Source organism: Martes martes (genome assembly GCF_963455335.1).
Source record: "Martes martes genome assembly, chromosome: 16".
Classification (NCBI taxonomy): Eukaryota; Metazoa; Chordata; class Mammalia; order Carnivora; family Mustelidae; genus Martes; species Martes martes.
Window position 1 is genome coordinate 25,094,634 of NC_137904.1, and position 19,354 is coordinate 25,113,987.

The 19,354-nt window shown below is 39.7% G+C and overlaps 1 protein-coding gene across 1 annotated transcript in view; it reads left to right on the top strand.

The window, feature by feature from the left end:
- Window positions 1-19,354, top strand: part of ATAD5 (ATPase family AAA domain containing 5) — a 44,434-nt gene that overhangs the window by 1,685 nt on the left and 23,395 nt on the right. Inside the window, exons 2-7 of the mRNA XM_080825311.1 lie at window positions 2,880-4,780; window positions 5,976-6,084; window positions 8,410-8,574; window positions 10,335-10,461; window positions 10,960-11,041; window positions 17,390-17,574. Coding sequence (XP_080681437.1) covers window positions 2,880-4,780; window positions 5,976-6,084; window positions 8,410-8,574; window positions 10,335-10,461; window positions 10,960-11,041; window positions 17,390-17,574 — 2,569 coding nt within the window. The remainder of the gene's footprint in view (window positions 1-2,879; window positions 4,781-5,975; window positions 6,085-8,409; window positions 8,575-10,334; window positions 10,462-10,959; window positions 11,042-17,389; window positions 17,575-19,354) is intronic.

Here is a 19,354-nt window from a genome sequence, read left to right on the forward strand (position 1 = left end):
TAAATAAATAAATAAAATCTTAAAAAAAAAAAAGAAAGAAAGAAAGAAAAAGAAAATTAGAAAGTTAAAAGTGGGCACCTGGGTGGCTTAATTGGTTATGTGTCCACCTCTTGATCTCAGCTCAGGTCTTGATCTCAGGGTTATGACTTTAAGCCCTGCGTTAGGCTCCACAACTGTGGAGCCTACTTTAAATATTTAAATATTTTTTTAAAAAGTTAAAAAGTAATATGCTTAGGGTCCTATGCTAGTAGATGTCAGAGCCAGCACTTGAACTTAGATCTGCCTGACTCCAGGGCCCATAGTATTGTGCCTTTGATAACCATCTCGGGGTAATAATACTACTAACAGCTCACTAGCATTTTCTTCCAATGCTTTTACCATTTCATTTTAGCATGTGAAATTTTAATCAGTAATTTATTTTGCCTTATATTTATCCAACTGGTTAGAAATTTGTCCCAATACCATTTATTATCTACTTATTTGCTCACTAACTTAAATGCTACTGTTCTCATATACCAAGTTCTAAATATATACTTATTTCTTTTTCTGGTTTTCTAATCCATTCCATTATGTTGGCTACCTTATTCATGCATCAGTACTATGCCTTTTTTTTTTTTTTAAGTAGTCTCTACACCCAAGTGGGGGCTCAAACTCACAACCCCAAGATCAAGAGTCACACGTTCCATTGACTGAGCCAGCCAGCTGCCCCCCAGTACTTTACTTTTAATGACGATAGCTTTGTGATACCTTTTAATTTTCTAGGAGTATAATTCCCCTATTCACTATTTTTTTTTAGACTGTATTTATTTGTCAGAGAGAGAGAGAGAGAGCGAGCACGTGTGTACAAGCAGGGGGAGCAGCAGGCAGAGGGAGGAGGAGAACCAGGCTCCCCACCTGGCAGGGAGCCATATGAAGGTTCGATCCCAGGACCCCAGGATCATGACCTGAGCCAGAAGGCAGATGCTCAACCAACTGAGTCACCCAGGCGCCCCTTCCCCATTCATTACTTACCTTTTTTTTTTTTTTAAGATTTTATTTTTAAGTAATCTCTACACCCAGCATGGGGCTGGAACCCGCAACCCTGAGATCAAGAGTCACATGCTTTACCAACTGAGCCAAGCAGACACCCCTCATTACTTACCTTTTAAAAAATTTTCTTGTCACTCTGGAAAGTTTAGTTTAACGAATGAACTGAGGGAAGTTAAAAGAAAAGACTGATGGAGCTTTTTGTACTAATAGTTTTTTCTAATATGTAAGTTACTAATTTATGACCAACAAAAATATAACTTTGTGGTATTATAGTCAACTTGATATGTGAGGGTAATAACATAGGAGGCAGGCAGTAACTTTTAATAACAAAACACAGGAAAGTTTTGGTTTTTTTATTTGTGATAAGTGTCCTTCATAATTTTTACTTGATTAGTAAATTTGAGGATCGTCGGTTTGTTCACTATGTGTCTGTTTCTTAGAAATAAAATGATTTTTTTTTTAAGATTTATTTGTTTATTTTAGAGAGAAGAGGAGAGTGCAGGGGGAAAGAACTGAGGGAGGAGAGAGAGAATCTCTCAAGCAGTCTTCCTGTTGAGCACAGAGCCCAACGAGTAGGGGCTTGATCCCATGACCCTGAAATCATGACCTGAGCCGAAATCAAGAGATGGATGCTTAACTGACTGAGCCACTCAGGCGCCCCAAGAATACCTTGTTGTTGTTGTTGTTGTTGTTGTTGTTGTTTTAAGTTATTTATTTATTTATTTATTTGTTAGAGAGAGCGAGCGAGCACAGGCAGACAGAGTGGTAGGCAGAGGCAGAGGGAGAAGCAGGCTCCCCGCCGAGCAAGGAGCCCGATGTGGGACTCGATCCCAGGACGCTGAGATCATGACCTGAGCCGAAGGCAGCTGCTTAACCCACTGAGCCACCCAGGCATCCCGAATACCTTGTTTTTAACTTAAAAAGGAAAGGGGGCACCTGGGTGGCTCAGTGGGTTAAGCCTCTGCCTTCAGTTCAGGTCATGATCTCGGGGTCCTGGGATCGAGCCCCGCATCGGGCTCTCTGCTCAGCAGGGAGCCTGCTTCCCCCTCTCTCTCTGCCTGCCTCTCTGCCTACTTGTGATCTCTGTCAAATAACTAAATAAAATCTTTAAAAAAAAAGAAAGGGAATGGAATTAATATTTGTAGAGTCTCCACCATGCATTTGACTTTACACATTCTTATGCAACGTGTTCGTTACAAATTTTGTGCGATGGGTGGTACTATTCAGAGGTTATAGAGTGAACAGAGGCCAACAGAAATTAACACATTTGTACATAAGTATAGTGGCCTTGAAACTTTTTATTCAAGTATACATAAAGTAAAACACAAATCATAAGTGTATGGCCTGATGTGATGTTGAGATTTGAATGTAGGTTTAATTTTAAAGCTCTTTCTTTAGGGCATCTGGGTAGCTCAGTTGGTTAAACATCTGCCTTCAGCTTGGGTCATGAGTCCCACATCGGACTCCTGCTCAGTGGAGAACCTGCTTCTCCCTTTCCCTACCTCTTCCCCCAGCTTGTGCGCTTGTGTGTGCGCTTGCTCTGTCTCTGACAAATCAATAAATAAAATCAAAAAAAAAAAAAAAAGGAAAAAAAGCTCTTTTTCCCCTAATAGATCAGGTTCATTACCTAAGGGAGCCTTCCTTTTATTATCCAAATATCTAAAATATCCAAGTATCCAAAAATCTAAATATCTAAAATGTTAGATCCGTATTTACAATTTATGTTTTGTATTATTTTGTTTGAAATAACTGCTTTTTTTTCTTTTAAAATATTAGATCCGTATTTACAATTTATGTTTTGTATTATTTTGTTTGAAATAACTGCTTTTTTTCCCCTTTTAAATTGGTAGGCATGCAAAAAGCGAAGGAAAGATGATGACAGATCTTCCTGCAAAACAATTACAAAATATTTATCGCCAATAGGGAAGACTGGAGACAGTGTCTTCTCTCCACCAAAATCCAGTAATATTCTGGATTATTTTAGAAAGGCTTCCCCCACAAATGAGAAGACACTGACAGCAAAAGAGTGCAAGATAAAGTCATCTGCACCATTGCCCTCTGACAGCGGCAAAGACTGTAAACCACCATTGGAAATGTTCTCAAATCTAGAGTTTAAGAAGAGAGGAAAGAGAGTTAATTTATCTCATCGGCTGAATAGTGTTAAAACTGAAAATGAATGTCCAATTAAAATTAGTAGTGATGATAGCAAAAAAGACTCTAGTCTAAATCATGATTTTGTAGAAAGTAATACTTCTCTTTTACTCTACAAGAAACATGTAGAGGTCCTGGCAGAAAGTATTCAAGATAAAAAACAGCCAAGCACTATGACTTCCATAAAAAGCTCTAAGAAAGTGAATCCTAAAAAAAGGATCACAAAAAATGATTGCAAAAAAATGAGAAAAAGGAAGCACAGAGATATAATAGATCTATCTGAAAGCTTACCATTGGCTGAGGAGCTCCATCCAAAAGATGGTAGAGATAGGAAACAGAGTCTGCCTTCCCTAACTAATGAGATGGAGAGTCCTGCAAATGATGTGGACTCCAGAGGTGACAGACCCAGAATAGCCCACTTACATGATAGTACAATTACTGTCTCTTACGAGGAATTTTTAAAAAGTCACAAGGAAAATAAAGCAGAACACATACCAGACTCTACAATGTCAATCTGTATTCCCTCTGAAACTGTTGAAGATACGGTCAAAAGTGGTTGTATAAGTGACCCAGAAGCCTGTGACATTTCCCAACATGGACGCTATAAGACAGTTACTGTTCTTGCGCAAGTTCACCCCGTCCCCCCCAGAAAGACAAGGAAAATACCCGCCATTTTCTTGAAACAGAAGCAGTTGGAAATGGAAAATAGTCTGTCTGATCCCGAGAATGAACAGACCGTTCAGAAAAGAAAATCCAATGTCGTCATCCAGGAGGAAGAGTTGGAATTGGCAGTGATGGAAGCTGGAAGTGCCGAGGCTGTGAAACCAAAATGCACTCTAGAAGAAAGACAGCAGTTTATGAAAGCATTTAGGCAGCCAGCAGCCGATGCACTTAAAAATGGAGTCAGGAAGTCTGAGAAGCAGAAAGAGCCCAGTGAAAAATCTTTAAACGAGGAAGGAAGAGACAATAATTCTAAAAAAATCACAGAAAATCCTAACATCCAGGTGGTTTCGAATCATGGCAATTCGCCGTCACACACTGAGAAAGGAAGTTTTTCTAATGAGAAACGTAAAAAGTTGAAGAAAAAGGATAAGAAAATGTTAGATAGTGGTACTATCGCAGGTGAAAATAGACAGGGAAATATTCTAAAGAAAGCAGCCACTTTTTCCCTTAGAGATACACAGAATCAAAATAGACTTAGAATGAGTTTAAGACAAAAGAAAATAGAAGTTTTCAAAAACAGTACATTATTTAACACTGAAAGGCTTATTTGTAAAGATTTATCAAGTGATGACCTGAAGATTTCCTCTCCGTGTAACAAGAAGTCTTCAAGAAAAACCAGCATGCCGGTTAAGGATAACGTTATAAGTTCTAAAGCTGAATCTGAAGACAGTTTGGTAAATGTTTCCACACCCAAGCCAACCAGAAGGTCTATAAGAACCAGCAGCACGCCTACTACAATAGTCATTAGTGGTACCGATTCTGAAGAGGGTAGTCCAACAAAGGCATCCACTCCAAAAGCAGCCAGCTTACTAGAAAAGCACAGTTTATATACAGCAGAATTAATAACAGTACCTTCTGACTCAGAGAGCCCTATTAGGTAAACATTTGTTTTTGTTCTGAAGTTCTGAGTAGTCTGTATTTAATATTATCTGGGAAGGAAAATACTTCAAGCATTGGAGACTGTTATTTTTTCTAGAACACAGCTGATTACTATAAGAAAACAGTTTCAAAAATGGTGTTTGTTTTCCACATTTAATTTAAAGTCAGGAATGATTTCAGAAGGATTTTAGATGTATTTTAGATGACTTCAAGCTCTTATCACGGTTGCTAACTCCCTAGAGAAATATTTTTCAAATATGAATTGTAGGAGTGCCTGGGTGGCTCAGTGGATTAAACGTCTGCCTTCAAGGGGCGCCTGGGTGGCTCAGTGGGTTAAAGCCTCTGCCACGGCTCGGGTCATGATCCCAGGGTCCTGGGATCGAGCCCCGCATCGGGCTCTCTGCTCAGCAAGGAGCCTGCTTCCCCTCCTCTCTCTCTCTGCCTTCCTCTCTGCCTACTTGTGATCTCTGTCAAATAAATAAATAAAATCTTTAAAAAAAAACAAAAACAAAATCTGCCTTCGGCTCTGGTCATGATCCCAGGGTCCTGGGATCAAGCCCCATCTCAGGCTCCCCACTCAGCGTAAAGTCTGCTTCTTCTTCCTCTCTCGCTCCCCCTGGTTGTGCATGCTCTCTCTGTCAAATAAATAAAATCATAAAAAAAAAAAAAACAAACCAAATATGGATTCTGTGCATCTAACAAACATGAGATTAAAAAATAAGAGTTTTTTTCCTCAGATAAACTGAGCCATACACTATGATGGTTTTGGCCAATGGGAGAATGATCTTAGGAGGCAATTTTCTGTAAAGCTTATGACTTCTAAAAGGAAACATTTTATATTTTCTGAGAGTTTAGCTTGAAGTTTGGCTTACGTTTGACCAGTAGTTTGAATCTAATTGGGAGTAATTTTTTTTAAAGAACTATCCAGGGCGCCTGGGTGGCTCAGTTGGTTAAGCAACTGCCTTCAGCTCAGGTCATGATCCCAGGGTCCTTGGTCAGTGGGAACCTGCTTCCCCTTCTCCCTCTGCCAGCTGCTCCCCCTACTTGTACTCTCTCTGTGTCAAATAAATAAATAAAATCTTAAAAAAGAGAACTGTCCAGAAATTGGAGCCATAGTTGGTTCTTTCCTATATTTAATCGAAATTCTTACACATAATCATGAAAATGCTTCTGATTGTCTTTTTTTTCCCCAGAATGAAATTCACCAGAATTAGTACTCCTAAGAAGTCTAAGAAAAAATCTAAGAAAAGATCTGAGAAATCTGAAGCCACCGATGGAGATTTTACTTCTCAGACTAGAAAGGTAATTGAAATCTCAGGGGGTTGTTTAAGTGGTATTTTGTTTCCTAAAACAACTGCTATTGGAAGTAGTATGCCAAAAGAAGATACACAGATTTTATAGATTGGTAATATTAACTACAGTCATAATACTGTTACTATTATTCTGTTCCTCTGGTTAGTTTATTAAGCTGTCAACATAGCTTACTGTGAGATGAAAGCAATTGATAAGGACAGTATAATTTACTTAGAAAAAGTTTTTTGGGGGCACCTGGGTGGCTCAGTCATTTAAGTGTTCAACCCTGGGTTTTGGCTCAGGTCGTGATCTCAGGATTGTGAGATTGAGCCCTGCGTCAGGCTCCGCACTCAACCCTGAGTCAGCTTGTCCCTCTCCCTCTGCGCCTCCCTGTGCTTGCGTGTATGTGCGCTTTCTCTCTCACTCTGTTTCTCTCTAAAGTAAATAAATAAACAAAATCTTTTAAAAAAGAGTGAAAAGAAAAAGGCTTTTTATTTATTTATTTATTTTTAAGATTTTATTCATTTATTTCATAGACAAGAAATAAGCAGAGAGGCAGGCACAGAGAGAGGGAAGCAGGCTCCCTGCTGAGCAGAGAGCCCAAAGCGGGGCTCAATCCCAGGACCCTGGGATCATGACCCGAGCCAAAGGCAGAGGCTTTAACCCACAGAGCCACCCAGGCCCCCCAAGAAAAAGGCTTTTTAGTAAGAGTTACATTCTAATCATTTTCCTTTTATACATCATGATTGAATTTTTGGTTTATTTCTATAGATCAGAGGCTAAAAAGTGGGGTCTGTAACTCTGGTACAGGTCTAAAAACCCTGGTACTGTTGACATTTTGGGCTGGATAATTCTTTGTTATAGCGGACTGATTGTGCATTGTAGGATGCTTAACAATAATGGGGGCCTCTACCCATGAGATGCCAGTAGCTCTCCAACTTCCCTGGTTATGACAACTAAAAATGTCTCCACACATTACAAATATCCCTGGGAGGGAAAGAAATCCACCTCCCACCCTACCCCACTGAAAACCACTACCCTAAAGGGAGAAGTAGAATAAATGAGAATACTATAGGGGCGCCTGGGTGGCTCAGTGGGTTAAAGCCTCTGCCTTCAGCTCAGATCATGATCTCAGGGTCCTGGGATCAAACCCCCACATCGGGCTCTCTGCTCACTGGGGAGCCTGCTTCCCTTCCTCTCTCTCTGCCTGCTTTTCTGCCTACTTGTAATCTCTGTCAAATAAATAAATAAAGTCTTTAAAAAAAAAAAAATACTATAGCTGCTTTTACAAACTACTCCACTTTTCTCCACTGTGAGAGAATTGGATTCTCCCCAGGGTGAGTAGGAACAGGTGTGTGTGTGTTGAAAAGCCCCCAGTGTGATTGTGACATAGTCCTTGCGTGAATACCACTGCGAAAGAAGATTGGCATCTCTTTTGTTGTTATTAACAGCTGTCATGTTTTTTGACTGCGTATCACATTCCAGACGCTATGCTTAGTACTTACCATTAATCTCATAAAGTAAATATTTAACCCTGTTTTGAAGGACAAAGGAGCCAAAGGAGGTGAGAACATTTTTTAAGAGTAGTTGAAGTGGTGTACAGTGGGATCCAAGCTGCGTGGGTGCAGTGAAGGCTGATAAACAGGGAAAAAGTAGTGAGTGCTGTTGAGAGGTTTCTTACTTTTTTTTTTTTTTTAAGGATTTTATTTATTTGACAGAGAGAGAGACAGCCAGAGAGGGACCAAAAGCAGGGGGAGTAGAAGAGGGAGAGGCAGACTCCCTGCTGAGCAGAGAGCCCGATGATGCAGGGCTCAATCCCAGGACTCTGGGATCCTGCCCTGAGCCCAGGCCAGATGCTTAACAACTGAGCCACATAGGCGCCCCTCAAGAGAGGTTTCTGATGTAGTCAGGAGTAAGTGGGGCTGGGAGGATGGGTGGCTAGGTCAGAATGTAGAGTGTTGGAAATTACTTATTTTCAAGGTAATAGGATTATGGTTGGTTTTAGTTTTCTTTATTTTTCTGTTTTCTGTTTTTTTATAAACATGAACTTTTTTTTTTTTTAAGATTTATTTATTTATTTATTTATTTGACAGACAGAGATTACAAGTAGGCAGAGAGGCAGGCAGGGAGAGAGAGGAGGAGGCAGGCTCCCTGCTGAGCAGAGAGCCTGATGCGGGGCTCAATCCCAGGACCCCGGGATCATGACCTGAGCCAAAGGCAGCCAATTAACTGACTGAGCCACCCAGGCATCCCAGCCTTTTCTGATTTTTTTAATCATTAAATATAAAATGTTTGCCACTAACCTATATTAATATTTCATATTTTTTTGTTTAGGCAAGCAGTGCTTCCAAAAATGTATCTAAAGCAAAACAATTGATTGAAAAGGCAAAAGCTTTACACATTAGTAGGTCAAAGGCTACTGAAGAAACAGTGACACCCTTGAGACGTTCATCTAGACATCAGACACTTCCTGAAAGGAAGCCGTTGTCAGAAACAGAAGTAAGTATTAGAAATATTTATTGGTATGAGTTCTATCCTCTTCTGCTGCTTAAAGTGGGAGAAGGAAACCATTACAAAATTATAGGGTAGAACTGTAAGATACCCTTGAGGGCAATAGAAGGAATATCATTTTCAGTTGTGTTTTAGAAGCTTTGGGTTCTTTTGCCTGCAGAATACAGTCTGAATCCTTGTCAAGTCATTCATGATCCTTTACAGTCTGAATAAGCTCTTCCCTTTCCTCGAAGCAACCATCTTCCTCATACACACAGTTTGCTGTAGTCACACTAAATTATTCATTTCTCCCCCAAATGGTGCAGTTTTTACTTGTTCCACTTTGTAGTCTTGGCTTGAAATGGCTATTCAGAGTACTCTCTTCTACCTGAGGAATTCCTGCTCAAACGTTAAGTCCTGCCAAATGCTAACACTTCCTCTTTTTTTCTTTCTTTTTAAAATATTTTATTTATTTGACAGAGAGAAGGAGAGATCACAGGTAGGTAGCAGCCAGAAAGAGAGGGGGAAGCAGGCTCCCTGCTGAGCAGAACCCCCCCTTCTATGCCCCCTGATGTGGGGCTCGATCCCACAACCCTGAGATCATGACCTGAGCTGAAGGCAGAGGCCTAACCCACTGAGCCACCCAGGTGCCCCGCTTCCCCTTTTTTTCAAACCAGCTTTATTATAGAGATATGAGTCACATACCATACAATTCACTATTTAAAATGTGCAATTCATTGGCTTTTACTATAGTCACAGAGTTGTGCACCCATCACCACAACTTTAGAACATTTCATTACCCCAAAAGAACCCCTGTTTCCCTTAGCTGTCACTTCCCAGTCTCTCCTCCCCGAGCCGCACCCAACCACTAATCTACTTCCTGTCTCTGTAGATTTGACTATTCTGAACATTTCATATAAATGGTATCATACGTATATTATATGGTCCTTTGTGTCTGGCTTCTTTCATTCATCATAATGCTCTCAAGGGTCATCCATGTTGGAGCATCAATATTTCATTTCTTTTTATTGCCAAGTAATACCCCATTGTATGGATATATCACATTTTCTTTACCCATTCATCAGTTGATGGACATTTGGTTTATTTCCACTTTTTGGCTATTAAGAATAATGCCTCCTCTTGAAACCTTTGCTGATGTCTTCAAGACAAGTAGTTTCCTTCCCTACATGTACTTTACTTCTGTGGTTTTTGTATTTTGGTCGATATTGAATTCACCATACTTATAGACTAGCTCTCTCCATCACCTAAGCCATGGTGTAACCTTGAAGCCAACTCTTGTTTCATTTGTATATATGCTCAGTGCCTGCTGTATTGCCTGATATACAGTAGATGCTCAATAAATGTATGCTGACCACATGAAAATGTATCAGATTTTCATCTAATACGTTTATAGAATGTATAGCTTTCCAAGAATATACCTAAAATTTGTATAGCTTGGTCATATTGATTCTTAAGTCTATTGGTTGCTTCTTTAAAAAAGAAGGCCAAAAAAAGGCCAAAAAAATAAAAAAATAAAAAAGAAGGCCATGGTCATAATAAATCCACTCTTTGATATGTGAACTTGTATGATGTAATGTAGACTATTGTCACTGTATGTTTTCTGTATTAGGTAGTGTCTGATGGAGAGAGGTATGGAGCTGCTAATGTCATTCTCTTAACCTGGGGCTTCTAACGTCATAATCCTCTTGACATTTTAAAACATCAATTGTATGACATATTTTTAAAATGTTTTTCTTATTCTGTCTTAGGACTCTGTAATAATAATCGATTCAGATCATACTTCTTTAAAGCATCCTGAGAAAAATCAGAAGAAACTTCAGTGTCTGAATGATGTGCTAGGAAAAAAACTAAACAAGACTCCTAAAAATGTACCTGGTAATCAAATTTGATAATGCTTATGATGAACATTAGAATGTTTTAGAGAGATTATATTGTTCTGAGTGCTGTCAATTTAATTCCTTGCCTTCTGTGGTGCAAACTTTTAATTATATTAAGTATTTCTATCTATCTGTTTAGCCTCAGTTAAGTTTAGAGGTTCTCAAACCTGATGAATCATCAAAATCGTCAGAGTAAATTAAAAAATTTCCTAAATCTTGAGGTCCTTCCCTAGGCATATTGACTGAGAATCTCTGGAGGGGGATTATGGGAATCTGTAGTTTAAAAGTTGCCTGGAGATTCTGATAATGATATTGGGAGACCAGGTCATTGTATAGAAATTTTTTAAAATAAAAAGTTAGTCTTTTTTAAGATTAAAGAAAGTAAAAAGGTTTAATTTTTTTTAAGTTTAAGAAGGTAGTGGTATAATTTGGAAATAGCTGGAGGTAAGAAGAGATGATAAACATTGACACTAACCTAAGTATTTATTTTTCTAAGGGAAAATGAAAGTTGCTCCTTTATTTCTTACCAGAAAGGCTCAAAAAACAGCTGATCCTGTTCTTGGTTTTGATGAAAGCAGGTCAGTCCAATACAAATTTTTAAATGCTGAAATATCTTACAGAATGTTTTTGTATTTTTTTTCCTTTACTTTGATGAGAAAGCATGTATATTATCATTTGAGGCTTTAATAAGTTCACTTTTAAAGATGACAATATTGACAGTGCTACAACTGCAATTTGAAAATCATTTTGTGGCCCATCTCTAGGTGAAACAGTGGAAACATAAACCAAAAGCACCAATGAGCTGATTCTGAACTTATTCAGTAAATATTTAAATACCTGCTATGGGGTACCTGGCTGGCTCAGTTGGAGGAGCATGTGACTTGATCATAAGCTCATGAGTTTGAGCCCCACATTGAGGGTAGAGATTACATTAAAAAAATAATAATAAGTAAAAATAAATGAATAAAATAAAATCTTCCAAATACCTGCTATGTACCAAGCAGTATATTTGGCACTGGGAATATTATTTTTTTTTTTTTTTGGCACTGGGAATATTATGGGGAACAAAACAAGACACATTCTCTGTCCTCATGAGGCTTATACTCTAGAGGAAGGATAATCTATAATTAAATATTAATTGAGCCAACAAATGAAAAATTGCAGTTGTACTAAGAAGAAGAGGTGTCAAGTTCTATTAAAGTTTATATTAAGTGGATTTGGTCTGGTCAAGCAAGCCTTTGCTAAGCGAGGTCACCTGAACTGAAGGATGAGCAGGAGTTCATCAGGGTGCAACAGTGTTCTAACCAGAGCGAACAGTCTGCAGAGTCCCTATAGCTGGAAGGAGCATGGCAGATAGAGAAGGTTGAAAGAATGCCAGTGTGACTTGAGCACAGAGAGCAGAGGTGAGAGAATTGTAGGATTAAGCTGGAGAGGTAGATGCCAGTCCATGTAGCACCTTTGGACCATGTGCAAGAATTTTGTCATTACGGCAAGGGCCGTAAGAAGCAGTCAGAGGGTTTTAAACACACGTCTGGACATAAATATTTGGAATTTTGGAAAGCTTATTCTGACTGCTAGATCAGTTTGCTAGATCAAAATCCATAGTGATTGGGGCGCCTGGGTGGCTCAGTGGACTAAAGCCTCTGCCTTCGGCTCAGGTCATGATCCCAGGGTCCTGGGATCGAGCCCTGCATTGGGCTCACCGCTTGGTGGGGAGCCTGCTTCCCCCTCTCTCTCTCTGCCTGCCTCTCTGCCTACTTGTAATCTCTGTCTGTCAAACAAATAAATAAAATCTTAAAAAAAAAAAAAAAACATAGTGAGTGATTAGATCTGGGGGGTGGGGGTAAGAGAGAGGAAGGTGCAAAGATGACACTTAAGTTCTAGTGTCCCTGTGCAAGTGGATGGGATGTTGGCAAAAGACCAGGTTTAGGGACATCATATTCAGGTTATTTTTTTCCTCTTTCACTTTTATTGAGGTATAATTACATATTGTTAAATGCACAAATCTTTTTTTTTTTAATATTTTATGTATTTATTTGACAGACAGAGATCACAAGTAGGCAGAGAGGCAGGCAGAGAGAGGAGGAGGAAGCAGGCTCCCTGCTGAGCAGAGAGCCCGATGCGGGGCTCAATCCTAGGACCCTGGGATCATGACCTGAGCCGAAAGCGGAGGCTTTAACCCACTGAGTCACCCAGGTTCCCACAAATCTTTTTTTTTTGTATTAAAGTATAATTGACGTACAATATCCTGTTAGTTTGAGATGTACATAATAATGATTCGATGTTTTTATATGTTACGAGAAGGTCCCCATGATAAGTCTAGTTACCATCTGTCACTGTATAGAATGTTGCTACAGTTGCTTGTACTCCCTATGCTGCACATTTCATCCCTGTGACTTAACTTTAATGACTGGAAGTTTGTACCTGTTGATCCCCTTTCCCTATTTCATCTGCCCCCTCCCCTTCCCCACTCTGGTAACCAACTCTTTGTTTCCTGTGTCATGAGTCCATTTCTGTTTTGTTTGTTCATTTGTTAAATGCATCATTCTAAAGCATAGTGGTTTTTGTAAGTACATTAAATCAAGATTTAACATATTTCTTTTACTCCTGAGAGGTACAGGTACTCTTTTTCTGTTATTCCCATCCTACCACAACACAAGGTTACCACTATCCTGATTTCATCACCATTGATTAGTTTGATTTCTGTTACCAGGGATTAGTTTTGTCAGTTTTAGAACTTTGTGTAGACTTTACATGTATATTCTTTCATGTCTAATTGCCTTTGGTCAGTACACACACACACACACACACACATTTTTTTAAAAATCACTTTTATTGGGTGCCAGGGTGGCTCAGTTAGTTAAAGTCATGATCCCAGAGTCCTGGGATCCAGTCCTGCATCGCGCTCCCTGCTCAGTAGGAAGTCTGCTTTTCCCTCTGACCCTCCCCCCTCTCATGCTCTCTCTCTCTCTCATTATTTCTCTCTCAAATAAATAAATAAATAAAATCTTTAAAAAAAAATAAAAAATCACCTTTATTCAGGAATAATGTACATACAATCATATGTATATAATATCAAATAAACAGTTGGAGGTTTAATAAATATACACATCTGTGTAATCTCCACAACAATAGAGAACATCTTCATCACACTCAAAAAAGTTCCTTTGTGTCTCCTTTCAGTTAATCCCTACCCCCAACTCCCATGCAATTTCTGATCTGTTTTCTGTTGATAGAGATTGGTTTGCCTTTTCTAGAATTTCATAGAAATGAAATCATACAGGAGGTACACTTTTGCCTCTGGCTTCTTTCAGTTAAGGTAATGTATCAGTAGTCTGTTCTTTTTTATTGCTGAATAGTATTCCTTATATGAATATACTGCAGTTTGTTTATCCATTCTTTTATTGATGGCCATTTGGGTTGTTTCCAGCATTTGGCTAGAAATTAGGCTGCAGTTAGGCTGCTGTGAACATTCCATACACATGTATAGACAGTGTTCTCATTTCTCTCAAGTAAATACCTAGAAATGGAATTGCTCTGTCACTAGGTGGGTGTATGACTAACATTAGAAGAATCCGCCGAGCTATTTTCCCAAGTGGTTGTTCCATTTTACACTCCCACCAGCAGTGTATGAGAGTTCTGGTTGCTAACACTTGGCATTATCAGACTTTGTGATGTTAGCCATTCAAGTAGGTCTCTAGTGGTCTATTTTTTTAATTCTTTTACCTTTTATTATTATTTTAAATCGATTAAATTTTTAAACCTTACTGGGGTATAGGGGTGCTTGGGTGGCTCAGTTGGTTAGGCAAGTGCCTTCAGCTCAGGTCATGATCCTGGAGTCCTAGAATCGAGTCCCACATTGGGATCCCTGCTCGGCAGGGAGTCTGCTTCTCCCCCTGACCCTCTCTCCTCTCATGCTCTCTCCCTCTTTCTCTCTCATTCTCTCAAATAAGGAAATAAAATCTTAAAAAAAAAAAAAAGGTCACCTTACCGAGGTATAATTTACGCACAATCACCTGTATTGGAAGTGTATAACTTGGTGAGCTTTGTCAGTTGGCTACACAGTGAACGCAGTGCACCACTCCTGCCATGCAGACACAGATTTATTTCCATGGCCCTCCGAAAGACTCCTTGGGCCCTCCAGCAGTCCTCCTTCTAGTCCCAGCTCAGACAAGTGCCAGTCTCTTTTTCTCTGTTAATTTGCTTTTTCTAGAATTCTTTTTTTTTTTTTAAGATTTTATTTATTTATTTGACAGACAGAGATCACAAGCAGGCAGAGAGAGAGGAGGAAGCAGGCTCACCGCCGAGCAGAGAGCCCGATGTGGGGCTCAATCCCAGGACCCTGGGATCATGACCTGAGCTGAAGGCAGAGGCTTTAACCCACTGAGCCACCCAGGCGCCCCTCTAGAATTCTTTATAAGTGAAATCATATATATTCTTTTTCACCTGGCCTCTTTCATTCAGCGTGCTGATTTTGAGACTTATCCATGTCCTCAAATACAGTTGACTCCTGAACAACGTGGCTCAGATGGCGCAGGCCCCCTCACATGGATGTTTTACATTATGGTGCTGTAAAAATGGATTTTTCTTAGGACTTTCTTACTATTTTTGTCTCTAACTTCCTTTATTATAAAGAATATAGCATATAATATAAACAACATAGACTGTGTGTTCATCAGTGGTTAATGTTAGTCAGGAAGGCTTCCAGTCAGCAGGAAGCTATTATTGGTGGGTGTTTTGGGGGAGTTAAACATTACACATGCATCTTTGTGCAGAGAGTCGGCACCCAGAACTCCCATGTTGTTCAAGGTCAGCTGTATATCGGTAGTTCATTGTATTTTTGCTGAGTAGTATTCCATTGGATGGATACACCACTCACCTGTTGGTGGACATTTGGGTTGTTTCCAGTTTTAAACTTGTCCAAGAATGTGATATTTCTTTTTTTTTCTTTCTTTTTTTTTTTTAAGAATGTGATATTTCTATTTGAGGTTTTAATTTCTGTGGTTCTCAGTGCAGAGGTTCATCTTTGATTTACTCGGCCCCAGCTCTGTAAATAGCCTTTTCTCCAAAGAGCCGTGGTTCCTTTTAGTGGAGGATCTAGAGACCAAGATCTAAGTGCTTATTTTACTCATTGCTTCTGAGGTATCAATGCTTCTAGACCTCCTTAAAGCTAGGAAATGCACACACACACATGTGCGTCCAAGAATCCAAACTATAATTTTATATAATACATATCATATAACATATGTAATACGTATATATGCGTAATGACTCCCTTGTACCCTTCTTAAAGTTTATCTTCTGCTATAGGTGCATACTCTTTTTTTTCCCCTAAGATCTTATTTTCTTTTTTCTTTTTTTTTTTAAGATTTTATTTACCTGTTTGACAGACAGAGATCACACAAGTAGGCAGAGAGGCAGGCAGAGAGAGGGGTGAGCAGGCTCCCTGCCGAGCAGAGAGCCCAATGTGGGGCTTGATCCCAGGACCCCAAGACCATGACCTGAGCTGAAGGCAGAGGCTTAACCCACTGAGCCACCCACGTGCCCCCTAAGATTTTATTTGCAAGTAATCTCTACACCCAACATGGGGCTTAAACTTACAACCCCAAGATCAAGAGTTGCTTGCATGCTGTACTGACTGAGCCAGCCAGGTGCCCCAAGCACATACTCATTTAGCTACAACTTCATCCATCTTTTCCTCCTTCCCGCCAATTAGCAGCAAAAACGTACACCTCCAGGGCGCCTGGGTGGCTCCGTGGGTTAAAGCCTCTGCCTTCAGCTCAGGTCATGATCCCAGGGTCCTAGGATTGAGCCCCGCATCGGGCTCTCTGCTCAGCAGGGAGCCTGCTTCCTCCTCTCTCTCTGCCTGCCTCTCTGCCTGCTTGTGATCTCTGTCTGTCAAATAAATAAAAAAAATCTTTAAAAAAAAAAAAAAAGATACACCTCCTGTTTTTTAAGATTAATTCCTCCACTCTGGCTTTAGGTCTCATCTTTCCCTCATTTGTCTCAGATAGAAAAGGAAAAGAGAAATGGAAGTTTTTGTAGCCTCTTTTTAATTACCAGCCCAAATCTCTGTTTGTAGAGAATATGACAATTCTCCCTCTGCATATGACAGGCTCGGAAAGGCAAATAAACTGTGATACCACACTCTCTCCCCTCCACTAATCCAGCATCCCATTACCTCCCTCCCACAGAAGTCAAGACTCTTACGATTAACAATATGAAGATAAGCCAGGTAAAACTGAGGCATCAGTAATAAGGGCCCTCATGTTCTTGCTATTATTTAGGAAACAGTATCACATTAGAAATTCTTGGGGAAAAAAAAAAAGAAATTCTTGGATTAACTTTTTGAACTATAACACTTATTTTGTTTTCTGATTATAATATAAACACTTGTTTTTTTTAAAAAAGAAGACAAAAGACTCAAGGGGAAAAACTCACTACTCAAAGATAGCCTCTGTTAACATTTGGTGGATGTCCTTTAAATCATTTTTCTTTTCTCTCTTTTTTTTTTTTTTGGTAAGATTTTATTTATTTATTTGACAGAGAGATAGAGAGACAGCACAAGTAGGCAGAGCAGCAGGCAGAGGGAGAAGGAGAAGCAGGCTCTCTGCCGAGCAGGGGGCCTGATGCGGGGCTCGATCCCAGGACACTGGGATCATGACCTGAGCCGAAGGCAGACACTTAACAACTGAGCCACGCAGGTGCCTCTTAAATCATTTTTCTATATAAACTTATATTTACTTAATTTCTTACAACTGGTAGACTTGTTTTTATGATAAGCAAAAATGAATTTGACCACCTAACATCTCAGGTAGCTGATTTTTTCAAATTAAATTGAAAGTGTTTTAGAGTTGGTTGTTTTTTGTTTTTTTTTTAAGTGTGTATAACCTTAGCTTTCCTCTTTCACATCATTTTCTTAAAAGTCAAGATACATCTGAAAAGGCTCAGGATTGTGAAATGCAGTTTAAAGCAAAGCGGGACTTCCTAATGAGTGGTTTGCCGGATTTGCTGAAACGACAGATCGCAAAGAAAGCTGCTGCATTAGATGTGTACAATGCAGTGAGTACTAGTTTTCAGAGAGTCGTCCATGTACAACAAAAAGATGATGGTGAGTTTCTTATAATGAGATATTTTTAAATTAAAATATTCTTAATATTTAACATTCTATATATTTTATATTAATATTTAAAATTTAATATTATGATGTATTTTTAAATTTTAATTTAAAGATTCTAAAATTTTTAAATTTTAGAAGTAATGTGAAACCGTAAGTTGACTTAAAACGAGGCTAAGGTTTAAAGATAATTCTTAAGGGGAATTTAGTGGGAATTCAAAGGGTGTGTTTCACTCTCTCTTCCTCAGTCTTGGACTCACTTGACCAAGGATGGGGGGGTCGGGGCAAGAGAGCCAGCGGCATCCTCAGCCCTCCCCCTCTGTGCAGTGGGGAGCAGGCACGGGGGTGGGACCTCAGTGGATGTTGTTCTCCAGAGAGGCCCCATGTTCTAAATGGAAGTCCGTGCTCTTCACACACGTAGCCTGTGTGTGAACAGATCATCTTTTAAGACTTTCTCAGAGGAGCTCCGGCTCTGTTCTTTCCAGTGGGCTGTTGAATGTTCCAGTACAGCTTTTCCTCTCTCAAACCATATAAATATCTGCTGGAACAGGTAGCAAGTCTCAGTGCTCCACACTCCAATTCAGCCTTCCCTCACACGCACCATGCCTGGGGTGAGCTGTTCGCATAGGCCACTTGCACAGTGGCCTTAGTGTGGTCAGAACCTGCTTCTGTTTGGATTCAAATGCTAGAGCAAATACAATCTTATTTTACTTACCTAGTTTAGAATTGCTGAAAGTGTGTACAACTTTATATCTTCCTCATTATTCCTGCCTAGAGGTGTTTTTGTTTTATCAGCACAAAAGCACTTGTATTCTTCTCAGGTGGCTTTGAAGTTTGGTTTAATGCACTCCCTCTACCCACAAAACAGACTCTGTGTTCTCTTTTCCTTTCTTTTTTTGTTTTGTGTTTCTGACCTTGATAGTTTTTGCATTCTGTTCAGCCTCCCATTTAGATTTTATTTATTTATTTATCTGTTTTTAAAAGAGAGGGAGCATGAGCAGGGGGAGTGGGAGAGGGAGAGGGACAAGTAGTCTCCTGCTGACTCGGGGGGCCCAACACGGGACTCAATCCCCGAGATCAAGACCTGGGGCAGAAGTCAGATGCTCAACTGACTGAGCCACCCAGGCGCCTCTCAGCCTCCCATTTATACAGGGAACTTCCTAGCCAGTCTGTCTACCTATCTATCTATCTATTTATTTATTTATTTTAACTATTTTCATTAACATATGATGTATTATGTTAATGAAAATAGTTAAAATAAATAATGTATTGTTTGGGAACTTCCTAGCCAGTGTTTCTATTTATTTAAATTATTTTTATTGACATATAGTATATTACTTTCCCCAGGGGTACAGGTCTGTGAATCATCAGGCTTACACATTTCACAGCACTCACCATAGCATATACCTTCTCCCCACCACCCTCTCCCTACCCCTCTCCACCGCTCCCGCCCCGCCGGCAACCCTTAGTTTGTTTTGTGAGATTAAGAGTCTCTTACGGTTTGTCTCCCTCCCGATCCCATCTTATTTCGTTCTTTCCTTCCCTGCCTCCCAACAACCCCCCGCCCTGCCTCTCAAATTCCTCATAGCAGAGAGATATGATAATTGTCTTTCTCTGATTGACTTACTTCACTCAGCATAATACCCTCTAGTTCCATCCATGTCATTGCAAATGGCAAGATTTTACTTCTTTTGATGGCTGCATAGTATTCCATTGTATATACATACCACATCTTCTATATCCATTCATCTGTTGGTGGACATCTAGGTTCTGT